At 42.9% G+C, this 17585-nt stretch overlaps 1 protein-coding gene across 5 annotated transcripts in view; it reads left to right on the forward strand.

Annotated features, from left to right (window-relative positions):
* The window catches only part of DLC1 (DLC1 Rho GTPase activating protein), a 507940-nt gene that overhangs the window by 473534 nt on the left and 16821 nt on the right, over positions 1-17585 (forward strand). For 4 of the 5 annotated variants that reach the window (XM_058289885.1, XM_058289886.1, XM_058289887.1 and 1 more), the window contains 2 exons: positions 9547-9618; positions 13802-13883. In XM_058289885.1, coding sequence (XP_058145868.1) covers positions 9547-9618; positions 13802-13883 — 154 coding nt within the window. The remainder of the gene's footprint in view (positions 1-9546; positions 9619-13801; positions 13884-17585) is intronic. The other variant, XM_058289888.1, reaches the window with a different exon arrangement.

Genomic DNA, 17585 nt, shown 5'->3' on the forward strand with positions numbered 1-17585 from the left:
CAGAAGTCCTGGGAAGTTCCAGGCGTTTGCAAAGGCTACGTAGAAATAAGTTGCTTTTTCCCTGCTGAGGGGCAGCTGTGATTCAGGGAAGTTCAGCGATTAGTCCAAGGTCACGGTGACCTGAATGGCACTTCAGACCCTTCCCTTAGCAGGGATAGCAAGGAAATGCGGATCGGAATGTGTGCGGGGAAAATGTGTCAGTTATAAAACCGGAAATGTTCCTAATCCAGGGCTCCTAACAAGGGGTCCCTGAGCTTGAATTGAAATTCAAAACGACATTACTCTCGCGGGGCGTGTTGCTGCGGGTGTGATCCGTTTACTAAGTTACACGCAGTAGAGTGTGGACTTAGTAAGGGGTCCGTGCTTTTCACCCTGACCGGGAGGGGTCCTGGAACAAAAAAGGTAAGAGCCCCTGTCTAAACCTGAGTCAAATTTTGACCATTAGGTTGCATGTACATATTTGGGGGGGCCAGATGTCACAAGCAAACTCAATGAAAATAGTTATTTACCTTAGCTAGATGACAGTAAGGCTTCTTTCTTCTTTTTTTTTTTTTTTTTTTTTTTGAGGTACAGGGGATTGAACCTGGGACCTCGTATGGGAGAAGCCGGTGCTTGGCCACTGAGCCACATCAGCTCCCTTATTTCTTCTTATACCTTTTGTTTGAGCCACTTCCATTCCCTTTTTTTTTTCTCTTTATAAAGATTTATTTTATCTTACATTTTTTGGCATAAAACTGAAAAAGTTAAATGGAACGTTGTTTCCTGTTGGGAGTTAAACATAGCGGTCGTTAAGGGCAGCTTATACGCTTAGCCAGTACCTGCCGCGTGTTTCATTTCCATTGGGCTTTGGCAAGGCAGCTTGGTGTTTCATTGGTGTCTTGCTTTTCTTTATTTTTTTTTTGTTCTCTGTCAGAATTAACTAAAACATAGATGAGCAGTTGAGTTAGAATTCCTCACTATTCTTTTTTACTTTTAATTGAACATTTTTGTAGCACTACAGTTTGCCTGTTGTTTTGTTTTTCCCGTGCTCTAGAATTAGAGAATTTAGGGCAAAAGGCACTGCTGGGGGAGCTGGCCTGAGTAGAATAAGCTCTGTTAACAATGCTGGCCTTCTTGGTCTGCGCAGTTATCGTTTTTAAAAACCTAGTATTTTAAGAGTTATTTCAAGTGCCTTCCTTAGTACTGCGTGTTTTGAAATGCAGTAAGAGTTGACATCCACTATCCACATAGGGTGTTGTGTTTTTTTTTTTCAATGTAAACCAAAGGATTTGGTGTGTTTTCACCCCACCCCAGATTGAAATGAAAGATGTGATGCGGTATCTGTTTCTTCAATAGCTAATTTTTAATTTCAGTTTTGCCTCTTCGTATTGGGTTAATTGCCTTTTTAAAAAAATTAGTTGGCATGTATTTCTTCTTATGGGAAATAACGGCAGCAGCACAAGTCTGGAGTGCCTGATAGAATCGGATCACCAGGCTTCAGCTAATACAAGGCTGTTGTCTTGGCAAGGGAAGAGCACATATTTTACATGAACGACTTGCCTTTTCCTGATTTGTGTGTCAAAGAGTACTTTGCAAGCGCTTGTACTAAATGATCCCCAAAGGGCATTTCAATCGGTTTAATTTCTGCATAGCTTAGCTAAAGTGTCGCCTCTCGGCCTAACCCCAGGTGTATGCTTGCAGGGTGTGTCTCTCAAGATTTCCTTCTTTCTAGGCAAACCCATTTATTAAGTTGTCATCACATCACAAGGAAAAGTGGGTTCTCTCCCCCACCCCGCCCCTTTCTTTTACTTCTAGGAATATTCTTTACTAGAAAGCAGCATTTGCCTGCAAACCTCAGGCAGAGGAAAAAGAACCACCCCCCAAAAAAAACTTCCTCTTCTTAAATGTGAGGATAATCTTGGTAGGACTGAAATATACCGAAAGTGTTCTAACCTTGGGGCCAGAGAACTGGGTAGCTCTGAAAACTGAAGCGAGCTTCCTAAACTCCAGACCAGCTTCCTTGTTTGAAGAGAAAAAGATGAAAAGTTCCAAGATACACTTCAGTGGCCGATAAGTTGATTCTTCGGAAGCCAAGTTGTTGTATAACTGAAAGGCAAATATGAAAGATAAATAAGCTAAGTAAAACTCTTCAAGTTTTGTTTGGGTTGAAGTATTTTCTTCCTGTAAAGATTAAGTTTGGTTTGAGGGCTCTAGACACACTCATAGCAAACATTTAGGGCTTTATGTTCTCTATAACATGAACCTAGGCTTATGGGACAAAAAAAAAATCAGCCCCTTTAAAAGCAAATAAAAAAATTCAGCAGTAAGTTTCAGCATGCAGTAAGTTCACAAAATTGGGCAATTCTCGAAGCTGTTTTTAGTGATCTGATTTTTTGAGGGAATGAGAATGCGTCAATGTAATTGATAGATTTTGGGGAGTAGACACGAGGAATAGCGACATATTCTAAAGGTTATCTTAGTGAGAAGGGGAAAGGGTCACAAAGGAAATGTTGGCATCATGGAATTTCCAAAAGTCTTTTGTCAGTCCCAGGTTTTCCACATGAGGATGAAGATCCAGAAGATTATTTTCCTGAGGCTACCTAGCTAGTGAACTCTTTCCTGGACCTGTTCACCTGACTTATTTACAGATAATGCCTTGGCCCCTTTTGGTGATGGGTTATCAAAAGGATTTTGGGATGCCCAGATGCAAACCTGTTTTATATCTGAGGAAATAACCTTGGTTGTTCATTGAGTTACCAGGCTGAGGAGGCACTTATATCCATGATCTGGCGTAACCTACTTGCTACTTCGTGCCATCTTACTTCCTTTCTTCTGTGTTACAGTAAATCCAGGCTCTCCACCATTCCTTCACAAACACTTCTATTCCCTAAGTCTCCATTTAGCTTAGTCTTTCTCCTTTACTCGGAATCCAGTCTCTTGCTGTCCAGTCTTTCCTCCAAGACTATGGCCCCCCCTTACATAAAAGGGCAAGCACAGGGCCTGGGCAGTCCCCATCGTCCACCAGCAGGAAGGGACAGCTGCCTCTTTGCTTACCTTTTATTTTTTTAAGACAAAGCTGTACATGAGAATAATGCATTTCATATTGGTCATTTGGTAGCTATCAAATAGCATTTAAAAAATAGAGTAGAAAAATATAAGACCATCATTTCTAAGTATTTCAGTTGTTGATATATTTATACATGTGTTTGTATACATACATATGCCTTTCTTTATACTTGGATGTTTATATGTATACCTATACTTGTGTGAGTACCTGATAAAATGTATATCTTTTTCTTTTTCACATGAACCTACATAAACAATAAGTGTGTAGTAGAACTTGTGAACTTACACAACAAACATGCATAACATCCTACAGGGAGCCCATACTCAGCCCACCATTACCTTCCATTGTTGTGAAGTATTTGTTACAAATTATGAAAGATATCATCAAAATATTATTACTAACTATAGTCCATTCTTTCATTTGGTGTGATTTTCCCCCAACCCTCCCTATTACTATTACTTTTTAATATATTTTTAATACAGAAGTTGTGAACTTACAAAGCAATCACGCACGTGTGTAGAATACCCGTACAACACCTCTTCACCAACACCCCACACCGTACTGGAACATTTGTTACAGATTATGAGATAATGTCATCAGACTGGTACACCAACCATGGTCCATAGCATACATTTGGCGCATTTTTTCCATACCTCCCCATTATCAACACAGTACATCTTTGGCATTGAAAATTATTGTGGATCCTGGTCAGAAAAATTAGAAAACCACTTCACTAAAACAAGGATTGTGTCCGTGGTTTATTTATTCATATGGCAGTTTATTTATTGAACCCTCAATTATGCAACGCAATGTTTGCGTATTAGAGAGAAAGATAGACAAAGAAGCTTGTCCTCGGGGCTTACTGGAAGAGGAGACAGAAAATAAACATAATAAGTAAATTACCTGATATGTTAAAAGGTGGTAAGTGCTTTGGAAGAAGGAAAACTAAAATGGCACAAGGGGACTGGGATGGGTGGGAGAGAAGGAGCAGTGAGTGAGATGAAGATGGGGTGACAGATGGAGTGACGGGTGTGGGAGGGATCAGAGGAAATGGGGACTCCCTGGTGTTGGCTATATAAGGTCACTGGGGCTTAACAAACACGGGGACCTTTGACTTGCCCTTAGGCAGGTCCTCAACTGGGACGTCACCTTCTCATTTGGCTTCCTCCTTCAGGGTAAAACCCTGTAGGAGAAGTGGCTTTGATTGTTCCTAATCCTGCCCCACAGCACACTTCTTAGACATTCAGTGAATAGTACTGAGTGGCCTGGAAAACGAAGCATGACTGGCTTTGCTTAAGTACTTGTCTCTTCGTGGAGAAATTAAACTGGCTGTACTAGACTATAGCAAAAGGGGCTTGGGGTCAGCTACTCTTAGGCCAAACAACCTTGAGAACTGAGTTAGTGCTGGTTGATCAGGCTCCTCTAGGAGGCTGGCCCTTCCTGTCTGGTTTCCTGGAGGGTAGGCATGTTGCTAGCGTCGGTCCAATCTTTGCTCTAATTAGATAACACTAGTGTTTATAAATATTAGTGTATGTATTCTGCTGTCTGACTTAACCCTTCTAGGAATTCATTTTACGTAGGAAGCTCCCGATGCCCAGTTTTTGGCAGCTGTGTGTGTTGAACATTTATTTTTGTTAATTGCATATAAAAGGGGATTAAAGTTACACCTTTTAATCTGCCTGAGAAGAAAGAAAATACTGATGGCTTCTTCCTTTTCCTTTCTTTTCAACGAATATTTGTGTGCCTCCAGTTGGAAAAGCACTTTTTTAGGATACATAAATGACTGAGGACACCGTTCTTGCTCCCAAGAAAGTCACGGGAGGAGAAGGGTCGGTTGAGTGAAGGAGGAGGCATTTGGTCGAGGGAAAGGAGAGTAGACGATGAAGGATGTGCAGGGCGAGAGATGATGGCGCATCCTGGGAACTCCTGACGTGGCTGAAAGCCTGGGACGGGGGATATGAAGATGTGTATCCGACTCGGCTTCTTAATCCTGACTGCCTTTAAAATTACTGAGGGGACTTCGAGGAAAGACCATGTCTAAGCCACCACAAACTGAGTAGTTCAGAATACCTGGATGTCGAGTTGGTCCTTGGTCCTTTGAAAGCTCCCCCAGGCGATTCCCATCTCCATCTCGGGCTGAGAGCCAAGCTCTTGCCCTGCTCTCAGGCGGCTGAGGCTGTGGTGCTTCTCCAGCCGCGCGACAGTCCTCTGAAGTTGACCACCTTGACGTAACGGAGAGAACTGATGGGCAGGGTTCCTTCCATTTGAAGGGAAGAGCGCAGCCACAGAGGAATCTTGGTTCAGGGTCAGAAAGCACGTCTGCCTTCCCACGGCTAAGGTGCTTCTCTGGAGCCGTGAAAGCATCAACTTGTTCACAGATCTTTGTCCACTCATCTCACATTTCTGGAAATCCAAGGAATCTGGAAAGTGTGCTTTCTTAGGTTCCTCTAATTCCTTGGAGTTGCATTTTAGGAATAATTTGAGTTGAGTGTTGATAGTGTGTTCTCAAAGAAGAGAGGGATTCTGAGATCCCACTGGGATGCTAGGAGGAGCAGGACATGGAAATAGTCACTTCCCGCTGAGACCCAGTCGCTGTCGCCCCACTGGCCAAGATCAGCCAAGCCCAAGAGATCTCCAACAGGGCCGGGAATTTCTGTTTAATTTCTTGTCCAGGTAAAGGGAAGATGCATCACGGCAGGAAATGTGCGACTGTGGCCTAATGCAAAAGGATCTCCCGGGTCTCCTTCATGGAAACGGGAAGAACTCCTTTGCGAAACAATTAATTTAAAGCTATTTCCAATACAGTTTTCTGGTTTCCTCCTCATCCCATTTGTGTGTTGTTTGCTTTGTGAAAACCCAGGAATAAACGTTGCGTTGGATTTCCATTGGATTTCTTAATTTCAAGTGGCATCTTTGGCCCAGTGGGAAATGTCTTTTAAAAGTCACCCTCTTGGTTTTCACACCCTCCTCACCCGCACATAGGAAAGGGGAAACTGAGCTGGTCGAGGCCTCTAAAAGCAGGGACGGGGTCGTGTGAAGGTGACTGAAGTAATGAAATGTGTACATGGTTTCCTTTAATCGCTGAAATTCTTGTTCTTTGTTACCTGTCCTGCTGGTTTCTGGAAGTCTTAGTTCCTTCTTCCATTATGGGATTTCAGTGTAAAGAAAGCTCATTTTTAAGGAAAGGTGGTTATTTTTACCCCTCTTTCCTCATATGTATCTTATCATGGAGATGCCAACAGTAATCGCAGTTTAGGGACAACTGGAGGAGTAAATGAACGAATTTACTAAGTGCTGAGGCAGAATTACATGTTAAGCGCTCGATAAAAATTCGCCATTGATAGAATAGTGGAAGGCATCTGGGAAGATTGCAGAGGAGGCAGCAGTGGTTTTTTTTTTTAAACCAAATCTATTTTATTGATACATATTAATAAAGCATACGTGCCATCCAAAGTGTACCATCCGGTGGTGTTTGGTGTAACCGCGTAGCTGTGTGTTCATCGCTTCAGTCATTGTTAGAGCATTTTCATTACCTCAGTCATACGGACCAACAAAAACCAGTCAAGCAGGACCCCCCCCCCCACCCTGTGCTGCCCCCAGTACACGCCGGTGCTTCTGGCTCTTCCATCCAGAGTGCACAGGCAGCGGCTTTTAGTGTAACCACAGCGTTGTACATCCATCAGCTCACAAATTTTGGAACCCTTTCACCACTCCAGGAAGAAGGGCCCCACGCCTCTTAGTGAGGCGACGCTGAGGGAAGCGTGACCTGGGGTGAGGGGCGTTTCAGGCCGGGCGATCGTGGGGTTCACGGTCACAGCATGTATGGAGGCCAGGCAGTGGCCTTTGGCTGGGCTGGAGAGGAAATGACAGGAGGTGGGTGCTGGGGGAGAACCTAGAACGCCACCCAGAGGTGCAGAGACCGGGTGTGGCCGGCAAGGGGCAGACGGGACCAAGCAACGGGAGCCAAGGGGCCGGTGGGAAGGAAGTAGCTTGGCTCACAGGAGAAGCTGGAGAGGCTCCACCCCCACGTGGAGAAGCTGGAGAGGCTCCTCCCCACACAACGCGGGTTTCTTCGGCGTTAGGTAAAATGCTCTACTGTGTGGTTTTTTTAAAAAAAACACGCTGATATTGGATCGTGAGCATTTTCTCTTGGCTTTGTCACAGGAAAGGGGTGAGGTCGACAACGACTCCACTTTTTAAAAAAATTTCTAAATTTTCTAAATTCCGATTTCTGCTGCAACAGAGGTGAACGTCTCACATTCTTGTGAAGCCTAAGTGTTCTAGAATGCAAATATTTTAGTGTAAAAGAGCTGTAGGCTTGTCCATTTTCCATACTTTCTAATCTCAAGAAAGCCAAATTCTCGAGTTCAGGATGAGGAAAAGGAAGAGTGAAATCACTAGATAGGTTTCTGCTGTTCTTGCAAGGACTCATTTAGCCTGTGTAAGCCTTTAATTGTATTATCTGCTGAAGACTCAGACCTTCACCTGTTCATTTCATTCTCACCAAGTGACCCTAAGAGGAGTGACTGCCCAGGTTTTTAGATGAATTTTTGATCGTTTGGGGGCATGTCATTTTCTTAGCGGTGTGAATGAATATACGGAAAGACAGCCGTGGCGAAACCCCGTCCGACCTTAAATGAGTAATTTACATGAGAACACTGTTAATCTGTAAAGTATTTTATAAATAAACAGAAGTTTTAGAAAAGCAATCTTTCCTGCCTCTTGGCTTGAAGCTGTTTTAATTGAGAAATGCAGGGAAAAAAGAAATGCAGGAACAAGCCGCAGGTAGGAGGTAAAATTGGCTAGTGAATTATGCCTAATTCAGTCTTTTGTGTATGTGCAGACCTGGTGTCATACCTGAATGTAGCCACAAAGAAGGTGGACAGTTAGAATTTCTGGTTTATTTATCACACTGGATAAGTAAAATATTAAGAAAGCAAGCCTGGATGCTTTTTAGCAGTGTTCAGTGGGAAGCAGTATGTTCAAGGAAAAAAAAAGCTTCTTTTGGCTGTAGAAGTCATTTAAAATATTTTTTAAAATATCTAGCCTTTTTTCTTTCCATCTCTATCTTCAGTGGTGCGGGGAGAGCACTGAGGGAAGGGAAAAAATAATTTCCCCATTCTTCGAAGTGAAAGATTGAGGATTTATGTTTTTCCAGAAATAGAGTTTTATTAAAAATATCTTATAATTTTATTTAAAGCTTTGGTCATTTCTTTCTGTGACAAGGTATGGATGTAAATACATGGGGAAAATGTTAAACTCAGCCAGTCCACACTTGTCAGTTCTATCTGTTATTTTATTCACTGTCACGATAGAAGCTCTTCCACAGTTAGGCCACTCCGTCCTTACCCCCAGTTCTCTCAGCCCTAAATCTTGTGTTAATCAACACTGCTTTCATTGCCACACTGAGAAGATTCAGGAGCGTAAACCTTGCCATGCGTTTATTTCCACTCTGCTGCCCTGTTTTTGTCTGAGTATGAAGAAATCCATCAGAAGATAGCAGGTTGCTTTTCTCTTCGGTGTGCTCAGAAAGGATTCACCGTGCCTAATCGCTTTAATGACATCGCGTGTTCTCAAGGACCTTTCTTTAAATGCTGAAATAACAGGGCGAAAATGAAGCCATAAAGTGCTCGACAGAAGTGAGACGTGTTTCCTCTCCCTGACTTTGACTGTGACTTGGAGGAAGATTTGACCCTTAATCCATCCGTTCCGGGGCCTTTATACATGCGTGGCCAGCTTTTGGCAACCCAGTCCTCGGTGGCCGGGGAAGGTGGGAAGAGGCGTTGAAAGGCCTGCTCTTTGTGCAAACAGAGAAACTAATTAACGGTCCCGACCGCCCGAGAGTCCCTTTTAAAAGGACTGTAAATATGTGCTCGAGTGGGTTTTAACACGGGGTGTCAGTTGCCCTTGGCCTTTCTGTTTATCAATACTATCTACAAGATGTTAAACCGCAGAGTCGGAGAAGCTTGGTTAGGGATTTCGGCCTGCCAAGATTGTGGGATTTGTTGACTCAGTGCCCTGCGTGGTATCCTGGCAGCCTGGGCCTCTGTGGCTGCGTTAATGATGAAAGGCACCGCCCCGCGGCCTGCGGCGCTGCAGGTTCTGGTACTTTGCTTAGCTGAATTCTACTCTTGAGTCTCCGATGTGCCCAGCGGTCTCCTGTTGAAGTGAGAAGTAAACCAAGTTAGGCCAGCCAGTCTTAAAATGTTTTATTTGATCTTGCCTCAATTCTCAGAGTCTTTTGTAACCAGACCACAGAAGCAGCACAGAATAACTTACTGCTCGTACCCCAGTTTTCTTTTTCAAGGAAAAATACGTAATTATATGCAGAGAAAACAGGAAAGAGACAAACATTTAAAGTGTCTTGAATCTTTACCTTTGTTTTTGCTAAATTGTAGGTTCTGTAGAGACCAAGCTTGTATAATCAAAGTGAGTGAGGGAAAATGAAGCCCGCTCAGGTGCACGTGATGACAGCTCTGCTGTTCTCTGCTCTGTTCTAGAAATCGAAGCCAAGGACGCTTGCGATTGGCTGCGGGCCACGGGTTTCCCCCAGTATGCGCAGCTTTACGAAGGTGAGCCAGAGAAACCGTTTTTAAAAAAAATTGGCATCATCTTACTTCTTGGTTCATGTTGATCATTCATCTATGGTTTAGGCAATTTCAGAAATTGGGTATTTTTTTAAGTATTTCACTTTCTAAAGATGGAGTAAGCCCTGGTGACCCCACCGCTAAAACCGAAGCTCAAGGAATCTGATAGTGATGTGTCCGTGTGATGTCCAGTTCTGTCCTTTGCCGCCCTCTACTCGAATCCTGAATCTTGCTTTTTTATGTAATCTTATTGCATTTTCCGAAAAGGTATGTATTTTTTATAAAGTTGATTTTCAGCTTTATAAAAAAGATACCATGCTTTATGTATCTTACTGTTAAGATTCTTCTATGCTGTGTCCCCATCGTTCCTTTGTTTTGACTGGTGTATAATACTCCATCGTGTGGACTGGCCACGGTTTATTCATCCACATTTTGGTTTTATCTAGTTTTTTGGATTTTGTTTTTTTTTTATCATAAACTATACTGCTTAAGAACATTTTTGTACCCATCTTCTATTGTGCTTCTGCAGTAATTTATTTTGCGCATGTACCTCAGAGTAGAATTATGGGGTTGTAGAGAATGTGTATGTTCAGTTTTATAATGCAAACTTTTAAAAAGTGCTTGTACCAATTTTCCTTCCTACCAATAATATTGATAAAAAGAGCCTGTCTAGCCACATGGTGTCAACACTTGATATTCTCTGACACCGAGTGGATGTCAGATGGACATCTTAATAATTTTTCACTTCCATTTCCCTTTTCATTAGTTATGAACATTTCTCCTTTTTTTTTTTTTTTTTTTGTGTTTTTTTGGCCATATATATTTATTCTTCGGTGTAATGTCCGTAGCCCATCTTTCTCTTGAGTTGATTGTGCTTACTTTTTTTTAAAAAAACAAAACTTGTAGAGCCCTTTATTCTATTTTTTTTTGTAGTTGGCACCAGAAATTGAACCCAGGACCCCATACATGCTAAGCAGGTGCACAACCGCCGAGCTTGGCCTGTTTTGCAGCTCTTTACACTAACTACTAATCTTTTGTTGGTCCGTGTTGCAGATTCTTCCCCCATTTTATAATTCGTCTTTCCACTTTTCTTTAAGGTTGTGTTTCGATGAACATTATTTTTCCAGCAGCATTTAATTTTTTAAATTAAACAAAAGCCTGGAGAGAATCTAGGCTTTCTTACGTCGTTTTCCCATCAGTGCAGGATTCAGTTTCAAGCTCGCTCAGACGGCAGCTGTGGCGGTTGTCGGGCCCGGGTGGTGGCTCTAGTCAGTCTTCAGTGCCCCGTGTGGCTTGCCTCCCCGGGGAGAAGGCGGGCAGGGGGCAGGCAGCCAGGCCTGCTGTAGCCTGGCGAGCCTGGAAGTACTGGACATGCCCAGCAGGCTGCCTTGAGGGGGGCACAGAGGAGCGGGGGCCTCAGAACAGTCTGTCGGAGCCCTCAGAGTTCATTTGTGCTTCCCCACTCTCCCAGCTAAATTAGTTCATTACCTAATTAACAGCCCCTGGTCTTCCTCCTTGTAGCTCAGACTGTGTGACATTTTTCCATGGAAGATGGATTCTGAATTATTAATACTGTGCAGAATAGCTCCTCTTTCCTTCTTGTCTTCCTTTTTCCTTCCTTCCTTCCTTCCCCCTTTCCTTCTTCCTGCCGTCCACTTGAATACCCTGCATGCTTGTGCAGTTCTGCGGTTAAGCACGCTTATGCAGATAAGCAGCCTGCATGCTTGTGCATTTGTTTGTCTTTCTGTCCCTCGGGTACTTGGTGACCTATTAAGCTCTTCCCGGTCTGTTCATCGTAGGATTTTGGAGGTGAGAGGGGCACCAGCACGCTTGGATTTTCAATTCACAGCTCCTCTGGAGACGAGGAAGGATGATTGCATTTACAGTGGCAGAAACTTGGCAGTCCTTTTGTTCTTCTGTTTGGAAATTACCTCTCCTTCCATTTTGTCCGTTTTTGGTGTCGGTTTGCTGACAAGCAGCACTTTCTTGTGATGTGTACTTTTGCTGAGACGCACTTTCAGCCTTCCTTCCAAATCCTAGGATGTAGGCTCCTTTTTCACAAGTTACACTGTGGGGTCCCTTCACATGTACAAGTCTTTTGAAACTCGAGGAATGCTGCTTCTTGGGTACACCAAGTTTTGGGCTGGCTGTTACTTCTTCCCTTCATCCTGCGCTCTGTGGGGTGAGCCCACACACCCACCCCCGCCCCACAGTCCTGTTTTCCTGTGCAGCTTTATTTGGTACTCAGCAGTTTTTACTTCCTTCCCTTAAATCCAAGCTGAAAGTTTAAATTCTAACCTGAGACACACTGAGAACATCTATACATCCATAAATCATCATTTTTAAAAAGCCAGTTTTTTCAGAAGAGACTCTACACCAATAAGAGAGAAATTGCTTAACTTAATTCTTTCACTCACATTTAGTTCCTATCTGAATTTTTTAATTTTTATTTTTAGTTAACAGAATTTTGAGGTGAGTTTGGATTAGAAAAGTAATGTAAAATATACCTCCAGGTACAATTCCAGTTAGAAATTGCTAAAATATCACATACTCGACAGATGGTATAAGTTTTTTAATTTCCATTTATATCTGACATTATATTGTATAACTTTATAAGTATTAAAAAATATTCTTTAATATTATTAACTCAGTTACTTAATATTTACAAACCAAAATTTGTCACAGCCTTCAAAAAGCTTTGCAGTCTGTCTTGCTTCTACTTACTAATGGTTTGCAATTATCATAAATCTCTGCTTGCATTTCCACTCTTAACAGTGCCACTAATAATTTGCCTAAAAGAGACTTAGGCTTAAATTAAAGAAAAAAGATAGGACTCTATGATACTGGATGTCACATATTTCTTCATAAGTCTTTGGGTTATAGCTAGTACCTTGGTCTGTATTAGTATTCAGAGCACAATATCAGTAATTCAACTCTAGCTTTCAGAAGAAAAGAATAAATTGTCAATTAACAGCCATTGTGGTAGTTTTCAACATTGTAAAAAAGGTACTTTAGATGTTATCCCTAAAAAGTAGGTTACTAGGTATAAAGACCTCCACCCCATTCTTTAAAGCTGATGAGTATAAGTTGTAAACTGTAAAAACATAAAATCATGTGCTCCCTGGTCTACCCAAGAACCAAACCATTCCCTGCATCTCCAAGACTGTCCCTGATGCAGCCATGTCTGTCCCTGATGGCACAGTGCTAGCCATGTTGACCCAGGAGGATTTTTTTACGTCATGATCCTCCTGTCCTACTGTGCCTACTTATTTTGCACATGCCTGACAGAATCCCACAGAGTGATTCTTCTCCATATTATATAAACATTCTACTGGGCAAGGCTGGTTGTTTAGCCTGGTAGCTAGAACTCCACAGAGGATGATTACTGGCCTTGCTCTAGTGGCGATTTCAAAACCATTGTAAATTTTCACAGTGCTGCTACAGATCTTTCTCCTTCCTATTCTTCTTGAATGTGTTTCTCTACCGAGACTCTTTTTGGGCACTAGAGAAAAGGGAGTTCTTCCTTTGAGTTGACTCTTTTTGCCCTGTCTGCTTTTGGGTTCTGATATAACTCTCAGTATTCTAAGAGTAGTAAGCTCCTCTACAGGTTAAGGGATCTGGCATTCTGTTGTCTGCAGTGAGTTTATAGCTAGCTCTTTGTTTTAGAGAGACTTCTATAAACTCCATATTGAAGTGCTATTTGTTTTTAAATAGGGTATCTTGAACACTCCTTGATCTTGATGTCATGAAAATGCTTACCATGTTTTGCTGTTGTTCTCCTGATCTTCCTTGGCACAGTTTTCGCATGACCTCTTCCCTGCTTCTAGGTGCGGGAAAAAAGTCTCATTAAAAGGGACCATCCTTCTGGTTTAAGTTATCATTTATAGCAGGAGTTTATTGCCTGCTGATTTGTTTAAAGATGGAACTGCGTTGCGGGCCATGTATCTCTGCTAAGAAGCTGCATTTGAGTCTCCAGACCACTTTTAAGAAATACTCTCCTTTAGCACACAGATACTAAATGTCTTACATTTTACTCCCCCATAGCACTTGATAGGGAATGCACACAGTAGGTATTCAATAAATTACTTGGACTTCTCTTTGTTGTTGATTTTCTTTCCTGCTAAACTGAGCTACATGCTCAACAAATACATTTTTATTTTTCTTCTAGATCTCCTGTTTCCCATTGATATTACCTTGGTCAAGAGGGAGCATGATTTTTTGGACAGAGATGCCACTGAGGCTTTATGCAGGTAAATGGAAATGTTTTGAGTATTTTCTTTGTTCTTAAAGAAACTAATTCTTGTCACGGAAGTGGTTTTGGTTTTGCTCTTGTTCTAACTAATTGTTAGGGCTTTGATTAACAAATTAATTTGGTGGTTTAATTTGTTATGAATCATGACCCTTTTAATTTAAAAATTCAATAAAATCTTATTATTTAGTATTGCCATTAAAATTTGAGTCAGAGTACTCCAATAGTGCTGTTCCTTACATGATACCCCATGTGATGGCTTGAACCAGTCAGGTTTGGAAGCTTGGAGCAGCTCTCGTTCAAAGGCAGAAATTGACTACACAGCCTGGACCAGGTACCTTACCAATTACAGGCGAAGCTGCTGCTACGTTGAATGGAAATAACACATACAGAGCAATAAACGAGTGGTCTGGGTTAGGGCAGACTGGTGCAGGGACCATTGTTTGAATTCCAGGGAACCTCTCTGAACCTCCTCAGTTCTCCAGGGACAAGATGGTGACAACAGAATTAAATAAGGCTGTAAAACCTCTGCACAGCCCTTAGCATACAGTGGGCAGGCAGCAAAGCAAGCCTTGATGTTAAATGTTGAATAAAACTGTCCGAAGCCCCCTTCATTGTGCTCCTGGAAATCCAGATGGAGGAGCAGTGCGGGTTTTAGTGGAACAGAAGTAATAAATGTAGGGCAGATAATGCCTGGACACGGGAAACCCTCGGGGAACCTTCCACATCTTCCTGACAGTTCTATTCATTTTCAGTTATCCATCCTTTTTTTTTTATTTTTCTCAAAATTTAATCATATTCTGGAAATAAATTATGCCCCGACAAAATCCACATGTTGATTTGGTTGTAAAATTAGAATAAAGTTTCTTTTAATCTCAGTATTTGAACTTGAAGAAACGTCCGTCAGGTAGAACAATAGACACCCAGTATGTTTTTCCTCTTTGTAAGCAAGGAAAGCCACGGTGGCGCGTGAAAGCCCTTTTTTTTCCTTTTGTCTTCTATAATACAGTGTTGTCTGAGGCAGCTAAGTGAAGCAGTGGTTTTAGGGAAAAGCAGTAGGATATTTGGCATGGTGAGTGGACTAGGCAGATTCTCATGCCTCAAGAAAGAAAAAGCAGCACCCTAGCAACCACAGGAACGCCGTCCCTTTTCTGGTCTGTTCAAATGACGGCCTAGAAGTGTCCGGGGCGCGGGCACACGGACCAAGAGCCCTCCTTTCGAGCTCTGCATTGCCCTGAGTCATCCCAGCCGAGCCCACTGGAATGAAGAAAAGTCCTGCTGCAGTTTAAAAGGAAGGAAGTCGGCATCCGGCATGTGAACCGCCCCAGACATTTTTAAGATGTTTCGCTGCTTAGCTGGGCAGCAGAATTAACTTTATTTTCAATTCGCTGCTGGTGATAAGCCACATGAGTGAGGTCACGCATAAAATAGGAGACCTTCAAGCTTTTGCATCAGGTCACCCACTCCACACACGGCAAGCCCTTAGCGAGTGGGCCCTCTCCACAGCAGCAACTTTGGAATTCCTGGGTCCTAAAAATATGGCTGCAGCACTCTCGGCCAAAGGGTCCTGGTTTTCATTGGAGCTGTCACTCAGTTGTGAAATCGCGTGTTCCCGTTCGGAAGAGAAGCTGCGCTGGGCTTTGCAGGGTTGACCTGTAGGCAGAGACCTCTGTGTCCCTGGCTGCAGGTCACACCGGCTCTGAGCACCAGGCGAAACCCAGCTCCTTGGGAGAAAAAGAATCTGGGCTCCCTTAAACATGGGACAATTTCTCTTTGTCAAGTCTTTCTTGGACATTTATCCCTTTTTGTTAAGGGCCTTGAACGAGAACCACTCTCGGCAGCATATTCTGGTCAGACTTCAATTTTCTTTTCTACAGAGGCTCACTGGTGAGCAGTGAGAAGGATGCAGTCATGGGTTTGCAGTCAAGGTCCTTTGAAAATGACCGGGCCCAAATCCAAAGGACTTCTGAGTATGTAGAGAAAGGCGGTGGGTTTTCTTTGTAAAATGAAATCCTTTAGAATTCAGTCACTGTCACCAACGTGTTTGTAACGGGAAACCCACGGTGCTCGTGTGCACTCACAAGAACTCTTCTTGGGAAATTATTCCCCCGAGAGACCTGAAAAAATATTCAGAAGGAAACTCCGAGAGCCATTTCCAGGGTGTTTCTAGCACCGTCCTCTGAAGTGCCTGATGTTCTCGGCTGGCCGCAGAGGAGTTGGGGGTCCCTGATTTTCTGATTAGGTGAAATGCGTCTCTCTTGCCAAGTCTGTGTGTTCCATACGTCTCCTCGGCCCGTGGAATTCAAGGCCCAGCCGGTCACGAAGCTGTGGTGTCCTTTGAAATCTTGCCTTGTGGTTTGTGACGTTCTGCCCGACTGGCAGACTTGGTGTTGATTTCCACCTGTGGCTTTGTTGAAATATTTTGAACGGGGTATGGTGGCCCACCCTGTGGTACGTGGCATACAGCAGGTCACAGGTTAGGTAAGATGGTTACAGAAGCTCAGCCTGAAAGTTTTACAAAATAATTCTTCCACCCCACCCCCTTTTCTTGGACCATATTTTACTTGCAGATATTACAAGGGGTCCCATGTGCATGCTAGCATTCTGTTTAGCAGAACATTTGTTATAAACATTCATCTGCCTGTCACGTTTGCTCATCTTATAGCTGGTTTGCTCAAAATTCTGGTAGGTGCTGATCCCTGAACATTTCTCCTTAGGGCAGAAGACTTGGAGAGTTCATGCTTTTTTTTTGAGAACGAAATTTGGTAATGACCAAACATTACAATTATGGGACTGCTAGTTTTAGCGGATGAATTTAGATTGATAGCCTGGCATTGTTAAAGCACACACTTGGAGGAGGTTTTTGTAGTCGTTTCCTTGGAAAAATTGGCTTTTGTCCCAACAGTGTTGCTCGCTTTGCTGCGTAGAACAACCCTGATCATAAGGCCAAGATTATGAGATAGTTCTCCCCAATATTAATACTGGAGCGAGTACCTTGTCTTGAAGCATTTGGCTAGACAATATTGTGAACTGTGATCTACTAGAAATATCTCAGGTAGTTGCCTCCTGTGAAATGTTCGCTTCTGAAAAATACTCCATGTTGTTAACGTTCCTCTGGAATTGAAACCAGCTCCTCCTGTAACACTCCAAAGTATTAAGGAAATCAGGTGATACCATATAGTGAAAAGGAGCTATCCATTCTCTTATCTTCAGAATATACTTTAAGACAGCTCATAAAATGCCCAGGCATTTGCTGTCAAGCAACCAACTTTATAGTCGAGTTTAACTCTGTCGCTGTTTCTGTTCTGTTAAAAGGGAAGCAAGTAATTGTTTTAAAGCACTTGGCACTAATTCCAAGAAAATAACCTTTTTAAGAATCGGAGTCATTTTTATTTGTCGAAGTTTTCTTAGGAAGTGGTTCCTTTTTCCTTTCTCACTCTTCTGCTCTTCCCTGTTCAGCTTTTGAATCTGATAGGGCCTGGACCCCCACAGCTGTGCTTTTTTAGCAGGGTGCTTATAGCTCCATGCCGCTCAGCTCTTGGCCTTTGCTCGCCCACCCGTGCCCTCCGTCCCCTTTCAGAGCAGGGTACAGCTGCCCAGAGATAAGATGGACACCGTCCTGCAGAGCCGAGCCTTGGGCGCACCCTCGGAGGATGAGATGACCGAGGCACCTGGACCAGGTGGATTAGGAGACGGGTGTCTC

The sequence above is a fragment of the Dasypus novemcinctus genome, chromosome 29 (genome assembly GCF_030445035.2).
Source record: "Dasypus novemcinctus isolate mDasNov1 chromosome 29, mDasNov1.1.hap2, whole genome shotgun sequence".
In the NCBI taxonomy this organism is placed as follows: domain Eukaryota; kingdom Metazoa; phylum Chordata; class Mammalia; order Cingulata; family Dasypodidae; genus Dasypus; species Dasypus novemcinctus.